At 45.8% G+C, this 10,360-nt stretch overlaps 1 protein-coding gene across 1 annotated transcript; it reads left to right on the plus strand.

Moving 5' to 3' along the window:
• The first annotated feature begins 558 nt into the window (after nucleotides 1-558).
• LOC115608978 (lipase member M-like) lies at nucleotides 559-7,241 on the plus strand. Its single transcript, XM_030488562.1, has 9 exons — nucleotides 559-729; nucleotides 1,483-1,648; nucleotides 2,982-3,180; nucleotides 3,389-3,498; nucleotides 3,935-4,071; nucleotides 4,514-4,657; nucleotides 5,818-5,889; nucleotides 6,566-6,631; nucleotides 7,008-7,241. The coding sequence occupies exons 1-9, from the start codon at nucleotides 646-648 to the stop codon at nucleotides 7,239-7,241; spliced, it is 1,212 nt and encodes a 403-aa protein (XP_030344422.1). The 5' UTR covers nucleotides 559-645.
• The last annotated feature ends 3,119 nt before the right edge of the window (nucleotides 7,242-10,360 follow it).

Consider the following 10,360-nt stretch of genomic DNA (forward strand, 5'->3'; position numbering starts at 1 on the left):
TTCCATTGCCAATTTGTTGTCTCGAACAAATAAAATGGTTTGTGGTAGGAACATTCAAAACATATGCTTCAAAACCCTTCCCAGGAAGAACAGCAGGTCTCCTGGGGTAGTATTTCACTCAGGTTTGCAATATCAACTCACGTGTGTCCTGGGGTCTCTTTCAGGTTGGGTAGAGCCCAACCAAATCACGTTATTTGATTACATATTAAGAACAAAACCTCCATGGTCCTGCAACTTGAAATCAGGTGGTTTCCTCTTGATTAGTTCAGCTATCAGTTTAACCAAATAATCTATTCTTACGAGTCTCTGAGACATCATTTTAAATGAATAGTCTATAATCACCCCCTCAGAAAACAGATTTGCCCAGGTGCATATAGCTGTATACATACACATGCATTTTTCTGAATACAGTGATCTGATGGAGAGTGTGTGATTAAATGGGACAGAGTTTGGACTCTGGCATTGTTCAAAATGAGCAAAATGAGGCATTTTTAGGACAAATTGGAGGATTTTAAATGTATTGCACCTGTTGAGTGGTCAGATTGATATACTAACAGAAGTGAAGTGCATGCAATCCCTAGCTTCTGTGTCAGTACTGTCAATGTCTCTCATGCTCATCATGTTGACAATGTTTTGCAGAGCACCATGAAGTGGCTGTTCATAACCATTGCTTATTTAATGTGCATCAGTGAAAAGTCAAATGCAAGTCCTGAGGCGTCCATGGATGTCGTAAGTCCTGACTTCTCTCCCTTCTTTTCCTGCTTGGGCATGCAAGCTGCCTATGTTGCCATAAAGACCGATGGTCTTTGTGTGTACATGTTCACCAAAGTTTGGTACCAGGGTTTTATTAGAGAATTTATTTCCCTGTGCTTATGTACATAGAGATTTATGGCAGACATTGTGGGAGATTTGGGTGAAATCAACAGGGTTGGTCAATGTAGCTGTCTCAGGCTTGGAGCTTCACTGTCGTTGCTGCCCCGCTCTTAGAATCATAGAATCCCAGACTGGTTTGGGTGGGAAGGGACCTTAAAGCTCATCCAGTCCCAACCCCCTGCCCCGGGCAGGGACACCTTCCACTAGAGCAGGTTGCTCCAAGCCCCTGTGTCCAACCTGGCCTTGAACACTGCCAGGGATGGGGCAGCCACAGCTCCTCTGGGCACCCTGTGCCAGCGCCTCACCACCCTCACAAACATTGATTGCAACATGAAAAGTGACAATGGGTCTGTCTTTATCAGATCTGCTGAAAGAGCAAGGGAAACTCACAGCTGCCAAAAATTTTAGCTGAAGGCATAACATTGCCACAGCATTGGTGGAAGGGGCATTGGGAGGTCCGTACTCCAACCTCCTGCTGATAGCAGGAGTCACCACCATGAGCTCAGGGCAGCCACTGTTGGCTTCATCCAGACAAGCCCTGACACCCTCCAGAATGGAGACCCCCACCTCCCTGGGGACCTGCCCCACACTGTCCTTCCCTTTTCACAGGGTGAAATTATCCGCTACCATGGGTACCCCTATGAGGAGCATGAAGTGGTGACAGATGATGGCTATTACCTCACCATGCAGAGGATTCCTCATGGCAGAGACAATCTGGAAAGCATGAGCACCTCCCATGAAGCAGAGGCACAGGGCTCCAGCATGTTCTGTCCCCGTAAGTGCCACAAGGTCTGCCTGGTCGAGGGACCCTGAGAGCTTTGCTGGGCTGAAGATGCCCAGGGCTGAAGATGGTCAGGGCTGCCTTGTCATGGGCTGGATCCTCAAGGAGACAACTTTCTCTGTAGGATTAGCAGAAGAAATGCAGGTGCCCTCCACACCAAACTTCTTGTTCTTGTTCTGAGAGGATCTGCTCCAAAGAGGGAGGAAAAGATAAGGAGAATGAATGGGACAGAGAAATTTTGCTCCAGGTTTTACCTCTGCTCAAAACCAGCCAGTGGAACAGCAAAAAGCCATTTGTGAGCAAAAAAACCCCAGCCAATTTCCAGTCCAATGCCGTCTCACCATTTTGGCTCCTTTCTGTTCTTCACTTGAACCACTGTTTCAAAGTGAAGGGGGTGATGCCCCATTCTTGGCAGGGTGTCCCTCTCCAAGGAAGCAGGAGAACCGGCGTATGAACATGGCAAATGGGTGTAAAAAGCCAACATTCCCTTCAGGACACTTTGTCCTCAGCTGTCCAGGGTGGGAACGTGAGTCTTATATTGAGGGTCTGAAAAACAACAGAAAAAAAAGACAAAGTAAAGAAAAAAAAAATAAAGTCACTTTTACTTCAACTTTTCATGCTGCAACCTATGGTCACTCTACCATATGAATTCAGATATCCCTGTGATAACCCTGTCGTGGCTGTGAAGCTGGACCTGGTTTGAGCAGAGCAGAGACCTCCAGGCAACCTTTCCAAACTAAACCTTTCCATAATCTCTCTTCCTCTCTCTTCCTACAGCACTTCAGGCTTCCTGTTCCTTTGTAAAAAAGTTTGTAAGCTTGTTGTGAGGAGCTGAGACTTGCCCATATGGCTTAAAGTGGGCTGAATTGAGTGGAGGAGATGCTCTTGGCCCCTCCAGTAGCGTGTCTCTTGCAACAGGGCATCATGGGGTTGCTGTGCCTTGGGAGGTTCTTAAACTCTGCTGGGTTTTCAGTGTCTCCTGGTCAGACCTGGAGTACCTGAGTCAAACAAAAGGCACCATGAACAGGGTGGTCTCCATGCAAAGCGCACAGCCATTGTTCAGACAGACACAGGTTCAGTTTCCTTCTTTCTGGGAGCATAATTCAGTGTGGAGTCCAACCTTATTTTTCAGCTTCACTATATTGATTTTCTCTGCCCTGGGATGACCAAAGAGCATATTTCAAAAACAGCTCTCCAAAGAGGTTGAGGGCATAGCTGACCATCTCCCTGCACTGGAGTCACTTCCCCAAGAGGTTGCTGCGAAAGCAATACCTGGATGTGAATTTTGCTAGTGGTCAGAGAAATGATCCTACTTTTCTTTCTTCAGCTCCAAAGCCCGCGGTCCTCCTGCAGCATGGCCTGGTGTTGGAGGGAAGCAACTGGGTTACCAACTTACCCAACAGCAGCCTGGGCTTCATCCTCGCTGATGCTGGCTATGACGTCTGGATCGGAAACAGCCGGGGGAACAGCTGGTCACAAAAGCACAAAAAGTTTGAGTTTCACCAGCAGGAATACTCAAATTACAGGTACTTCCTGCAAAACTGAAGGGTGGGCAGGTACCTGGTACCCTCAGCAGTGTCTGTAGGCTGGAGGAGCAGCACTGCTGACAGTCACACCATCTGCCAGTGGGCATAAACCAACTCCACCAAGATACCTGCCAGAGCCCTCACCTGCTCCCCAAATAGTCAAAGCACTAAGGTCAGTAATTTTGTTATGTGCCCATCTCTGTTGCAGCTTTCATGAGATGGCCATGTATGACCTTCCAGCAACGATCAACTATATTCTGCAGAAAACTGGACAGGAGCAGTTATACTACGTGGCTTACTCCCAGGGAACCACCACAGGTACTTAGGAGGAGATCAGACCGCTGTCAGGATTATGTTTAGTTGCGCACCCCTGGTTTGGAAGTGTTCTTCTGAGAACACGGACAGGGAGGGTAATGTCTAGGCACATCCAAGCAACAAAAGGAAAAGAGCAGGTAAAAAATTCCTGTTTGCATTAACAGAACAGTTTTGAGCAGCGACAGCCCAAAAATGGTTGCAGTGATGGTTTTTGGTGCATCCCACTGCTCTCAGAGCCTCAAGAAGGGCTTGCGGGAGCTGCAGCTGGGCTGAGCAGTCAAGCTAGGAGCTAAAATGCATCAGTAGCAAAGGCTTCAGGTCAAGTCACCAACCTGCTAGAGCCACCTCCAAGGGTTCTTCTGATGGGCACACACACCTGGGAATCAACAACTCCTTCAGAAATAACCTGGCAGGGTCTGCTTCCTTCTCCCTCCCACAGGTTTCATTGCTTTTTCGTCCATTCCTGAGCTGGATCGCAAAATCAAGATGTTTTTTGCCTTGGCTCCTATCACCACAAACTCAAATATGAAGTCACCCTTGGTAAGGGTGTTAGACCTTCCCGAGGGGCTGGTTAAGGTACGTCCTTGCCACACACTTGTCTGGTGTGAAGGGAAAGGAGGGAACAGGAAGGTCTCATCACTTGAGACATGCAGTGCTTGTACATCGCTTTCATTTCCCTTTGTGTGTGCCCTTTGCATTGAGCAGGTAGGTACGTTTGTGCCTATGCCCTTGAGGCTGCAGGGTGTTGAACAGTGTAAAGCATCCTCTTGTCCAGCCCTAATCTGAGAACAACTATTTCTAGCTATTACTTTTGGGTCCATCTTCCTAGGAGAAACCTCTTGTAGGAAGATCAGGGCTCTTCCAGGGCCATGGCCATTTCTGAAAAGCCAAAATCACAAAGCCCAGTAAAGCTGTGGCAAGGAAGGCAGAAACTTTCAGGGATGAGCAGAGAGTTGGGGAGTGTCTGAAGACAAAAGAGGAATGTGACCACACTGATCAATGCCTTTGACTTTCACAGCTCATTTTAGGACATACAGTGGTCTTCGATAAGGGCGAAATCCTGCAGCAAGTGATTTCCAAACTGTGCAGCTACCCTATCTTCAAAAGCTTTTGCTCCTTGGTCCTTTACTTGCCTGGTGGGTTTACCAACAGCTTAAATGTGGTATGTACACTCCAGCTTACCTTTTAAGCAATCCAGTTTCTCGTTGTTTGAGCCTGAGTTGTCAACTAGCTGCCTTCACCTGGCCTTTCACCTCTTCAATTTGTTGAAAAATCTTGCCATTGAGTCAACGTTTTGCAATCTGGCCATTGTGATGCTCTTGCATTGGCACCAGAGGGAAGCCCAGGGTGTGCACAAGGTCAGATGTCTGCTGAGCACACTGTCTCCCCAGAAGGGATGATACCAAAGGGGAGAGCACAGAAATTCATTTGGTGCTTCAGGGGCACCCAGGGTTTCTCTTTCACTAAGTGATTTGTAATTTCACGTGTGTTTTAATAACAAAATGGGCTCTTGCAGAACAAACTTCCCTTCAGTCCACTGCTAGGAGATGTGGGCCCTCAGACTCTTCAGTCCACTATCCCTTAGAACATACTAAGCCTTTCCCTGTGCTGCACTGCACTCTGAACACAGAGTCATAGAAAAATTCAGGCTGGAGGCACCAGGGTGCAGGTCTTCAGCCCAACCCTGCTCCCACCAGGGCCAACACTACAGCTGTAGTAAGTTGCCTGGGGACATATCCAGGTGAGTTGGGTGGTCCCAGGGATTCCCCACTCACACAGGGGCTATTTCCTTGGGGCCAGCCAAGATTTCAAAGTCCAGATCTTACCACAAACCACTCATGTAAGCAAAATTGAAGACAGGTCCATGTAAAGTGCCAAGCAATAATGACTTGATCATGGATGGAGTCAGAGCTAGGCCACTGTTTCTCAAAGAAAGTGGGTTAATTTCTTAATATTCCAAGGAGAAAACACATTAGAAACAACATGTAGAACTATTGTCATGAGTTGCCCATTGTCTTTACAAAAGGACCCTGAGCACAATATGTGGAGTTTACTTTGGATTGAAAACCACATAGACTCATAACATGACCCAGCGTTCCATGGGAATTGCTCAGCTTACTGAAGGAAGCTCTACAGGACCTTTCATGCTGCTGTCTGCAGCATGAATTCTCATGGCACGTGGCTGAGCTGTGCCTTCACAGAGCTAAGATGAAGCAGTTTGTGTGAGTGGAAGATTTCTGTGGCTACTGAAAAGGATCAGGTTTATTTCTAATGGGATTTCCCTCCATGCAGAGAATAAATGTCTCCAATGGTTTCTTGCAGAGCCGCATAGATGTCTACCTGTCCCGCTACCCTGATTCAACATCCATAAAAAACGTGTTACACTGGCGCCAGGTAATACTTCCTGCTGCAGAATAAGATTGCATGTAACCAGGGCCCATGTTCTCTCAGCTGCCAAGGACGTCTTCTCAATGCTTGGATATAATCCTCCATTGCTCTCCCTGCAGAGCTATATTAGAGAGAAAGGGGAAAATTGACATGAAACACTGGTGCAGATGCAGTTCTTTTAGCCATAACATTCAACAAAAGATGACCAAGAGTCTTAGGAGCTGATAGGAGATGGAGATGGAAGAAAAAAATGGTAATAAATCAGCACAGGAGATGCTAAAGGCCAAGAGCTGTGGGTCAGTAGAGACAGCTAATCATAGAAAAACTAATGATTGAAAACATGCACAGATTCATATCCTTCTGTTGTAGACACTGACCATGAGAGACAAAGGAAACTTGCCCAAAGGTCTGATTTATGCCTTCTTTGAGGCTAGCTCTTGGTGCACTGTGGGTTTCTGGGGCCTCAGCCTCCAAATAGCAGACATGAGCAACGCCAGGCAGTCTTGCAGGTCGTGCTGAGATCTTCCTCAAGGTTGATCTCCCCTCCCAAAAGACAGTATCACATGTAACATGTAGCCTTGGTGGCAGACAGGAGCTGTACAATTCCTCGCTTGCCTCTTTTATCTTTCTTATGGTTCCCCCTAATGCATGGATAATAAATACAACTTCCCTCCTTTTCCAGCTCTATCAAACAGGGGAATTCAAATATTATGATTATGGCAGTGACAACATGTTTCATTACAACCAGGTAAGAGAAATCCATTCTCATTTGTTAGTTTTAAAAGAGAAAAGAAAAAAAAAAAAAAGGAAAGACAGACTAAAATTACATTGAAAATATTGCAGTAGTTGAGACTGAATTTGATGGGATTTACCTTATATGGTTAAACTAGTTTGTACCTTTCTTACAAAACCCATGTCTGTGATGTTGTTCAGTGATGACTTTTTGACTCTCTGATGAAAAGCACAGGAGCCCAAGGCATAGTCAGGATCTCTGCTGATAGTTTCTGTACCACCTCTTAGGATAGAGGAGAAATTCCAAGCAGCAATCAGGAATACTTTGAAGTTTTGACTTGCCCATGACCTCCCAGGTTTTCCTTCCTCAAGCCACACTATTTGTCTTGCAGACCACACCTCCCTTCTACAAACTGGAAAACATGAAAGCCCCTCTTGCTGCATGGTATGGTGGCAAGGACTGGATTTCAGCCCCCGAAGACGTAAACATCACACTGCCTCGGATAACCAATGTGGCGTACAAAAAGTACATTCCTGAATTCGTCCACTTTGATTTCCTTTGGGGTGTGCAAGCATATGAACAAGTATACAAAGAAATTCTTGACCTGATGGAGAGGAGCACCTAGAGCTGGACCAAGGGCAATAATTGTTGGTTTCTCGTTTGATTGATGGAGCTTCTTTTAGTTAAAAAGGAAAAAAGAGAAGGAAAAGGCTGATTAAACACTGTGCTTGGTTAGGATTGATATTACTTTGGCAAGTGACAAAAAACAAGCCAATCCAATGATCTGGAAAGCACATAGGATTTAGGTTAAGTAAGTTAAAGTCCTTGAAGAAGTGGGGCATGGCCCTTGGACCCTGAGTGTCCTAGGTGCCTCACTGATGTGGGCTTCCAGAAACATGTAATTTCCATGGAATTTGGCTTCTGGGCACACTTAGGTTCCCAGCTGCAAACACCTAGATAGCAGCTCAGCTTTCTCCTGGGCACTGGTGTTCCACAAGAGTAGGTGTGCTTAGATGGGAATGTGGTGGGTCAAGTGATGAATCCTTCTGATGCAGGTTTATCCACCTTCCGGTGACTCTTCCATACCAAGAATCCCAACATCCTAACATTCTTTGCTTTTCTTTACAGTTGGAAGGAGCTAGAAACAGTGTGACAGGTGACAGTGAAAAGACCTCACTTTTTTTCCCATGAGAACTGCCCACTTTGCTGATGTAGGGAACATCTTTCTCAAATTCATGTTGATTTGGGTAACAACAGCCTTGCTCATACACGAAAGAGTTTTCAATAAGTTCTAAGCAGGAAACACCATTTTGCACCATTTTAAACAATATTCCCAAGGCACAACCTTTTACCAAGTCTCAGGAAGTGCTTCTGTTTTCCTTATATGGGACAGAGAAGAGTCTGGTGGAAGCAGCAATGAGTCTAACTTTGTTTTCAGCTTGGATTATACTTCTTAATAATATATTGATTAGGGGAGGAATTGTGAATTTGCCTGTTTGTGTAACTACCTTCTTAAAATATGCCTAGGAGCAGGCAGGGCAAAGGATAAGATGCTCTTTCCACAAAGGTGTACAAATAGTAATCTTAATAGTAATAGTAATAGTAATAGTAATAGTAATAGTAGTAATAGTAATAGTGATAATAATAATAATAGAGAGGGTCTGCTGGGCTTTTTGTGGTTGTAATGCCATAAACCTCTGGAGGAGTATGGGGGTTTTCAGCACAGATGTCTTGCCACGTGCAGGAGAGGGAGAGCTGCTCGTCCAACACTCCCCCCTGCTCAGGGGTGGCTTTCAGTGGCTTGTAACACTGGCAGAAAACTAACACTAGGCAGAAGTTCTTCCCTGTGAGGGTGCTGAAGGGTGCCAGCTGAGGCGCTGGCACAGGGTGCCCAGAGAAGCTGTGGCTGTCCCATCCCTGGCAGTGTTCAAGGCCAGGTTGGACACAGAGGCTTGGAGCAACCTGCTCTAGTGGAAGGTGTCCCTGCTCGTGGCAGGGGGTTGGAACTGGATGAGCTTTAAGGTCCCTTCCCACCCAAACCAGTCTGTAATTCTGATTCTGTGAAATGTCTGGAGATGGTGGGATGGGGATGATGATGCATGTCCTCGTAGGACAACTGCAGTGGGCTCTGTTTGAGTTATCATCAAAAGGGACCAGCTGTAAAGGTATTTCACTTTCCATCCTTGCAGCTAGAATTGACCACAGAAGGAAACAGGATGGAGAGCAGTAATCTCAGGGTGAAATAATTAGGTTATAGGTTAGATATTATCTATCTGGTGTGACAGTGTTTAGCTACCTCACTTAGCATATTTGTAATGACAACTTTTTCTGTGTAATTAGTTATTTATGGCAGGGCTCTGCCCTGGAGCAGCATTCTTACAGGACTGCGTTGTCATGCCATGGATATCAATGCAAATGCAAGAAGACTTTTCTGTCTCTGTAAATAAACACCCAAAGCTTGGCAAGATGTTTCCCAACAGACTTCTGAAAAGCTTGCAAGAAGTTATTTACTTCTGAAGATTTCTAATAACTGCAGGGTTTAGTATCTTCTCTTTCTGTTCAGGTTGTCATGTTTGTGCCGCTTCAGTAATGATGTGGTGTAATGTTTGTATTGCATTACCTTCATTCATTGGCATCTCCTATGACTGCTTTTTCACGAAGTTCTTTCTAAATCAAGTTCTGGAAGTCCTCTGATATGTGCTTCCTGTCTCCCATTAAAGGATCAGTAATCGCTGAAGCAGAGCATTCTGGAACCAAACAGAACAGTAAACAATCAAGGTGCTTATAGGATAAATATTATGATGTTCTGACATGTGGGATTGCTTTGATCAATAAACAGATTATGTTGATGCTGGGACTGGAGTCCTTGCATGTCTCAAGTCTGTCAGGCAAGTCAGAAGTCATCAGGCAGGTCCATGGTAATGGCACACATCCAAGGCCAGGCTGGGACATCAACCCATGATGTCAGGGTCCAGATCAACTGAATCTCTTGACCTTAGACTTCACAACACAGCATGAGGCCTTCACCACCCTCATAAATGTATTCATGCCACAGCACTATTCCTTTTTTATTGTCCCTGCATGAGCTAACCAGCCTCAGTCCTACACTTACATGTGTGACGGATAATGGGCATTCAGTGTCCTGGTTTCAGCTGGGATAGAGTTAATTCTCCCCCTAGTAGCTGGTGCAGTGCCGTGTTTTGGCTTTAGTCTGAGAACAATGCTGGTAACACACTGATGTTCTAGTTGTTACTCTAAATCAAGGACTTCTCAGTCTCTCATGCTCTGCTGGTGAGGACAGGCAAAAGAAGCTGGGAGGAAGCAGAGACAGGACACCTGACCTAAACTAGCCAAAGGGGTATTCCATACCACAGCATGTCATGCCCTTTGTCCCTCTACTCTACTGTGATGAGACCCCCACCCTGCAATCCTGCATCCAGCTCTGGAATCCTCAGCACAGGAAAACATGAACCTGTTGGAGAGGGTCCAGAGAAGGGCCACAGAAATGATCAGAGGGATGGAGCACCTCTGCTATGAGGAAAGGCTAAGAGAGCTGGGGTTGTTCAGCCTGGAGAAGACTCCAGGGAGACCTTATTGTGGCCTTTCAGTACTTAAAAGGGGCCTATGAGAAAGATGAGGAGAGACTTTTTAGCAGGGCTTGTTGCAACAGGTTGAGAGGTGATGGTTTTAAACTAAAAGAGGGGAGATTCAGCCTGGATGTGAGGAGTAAATTACACTGAGGGT

This window comes from Strigops habroptila, chromosome 5 (genome assembly GCF_004027225.2).
Source record: "Strigops habroptila isolate Jane chromosome 5, bStrHab1.2.pri, whole genome shotgun sequence".
Taxonomy (NCBI): Eukaryota; Metazoa; Chordata; class Aves; order Psittaciformes; family Psittacidae; genus Strigops; species Strigops habroptila.

What these genes read in the sequence shown, in the direction of transcription:
- LOC115608978 (XM_030488562.1), top strand. Translation starts at nt 646, where the DNA reads ATGAAGTGGCTGTTCATAACCATTGCTTATTTAATGTGCATCAGTGAA. An exon ending in CTCCCAGGGAACCACCACAG is followed by an intron (nt 3,499 to 3,934) that starts GTACTTAGGAGG and finishes TCCCTCCCACAG; the next exon opens with GTTTCATTGCTTTTTCGTCC. An exon ending in ACATGTTTCATTACAACCAG is followed by an intron (nt 6,632 to 7,007) that starts GTAAGAGAAATC and finishes TTTGTCTTGCAG; the next exon opens with ACCACACCTCCCTTCTACAA.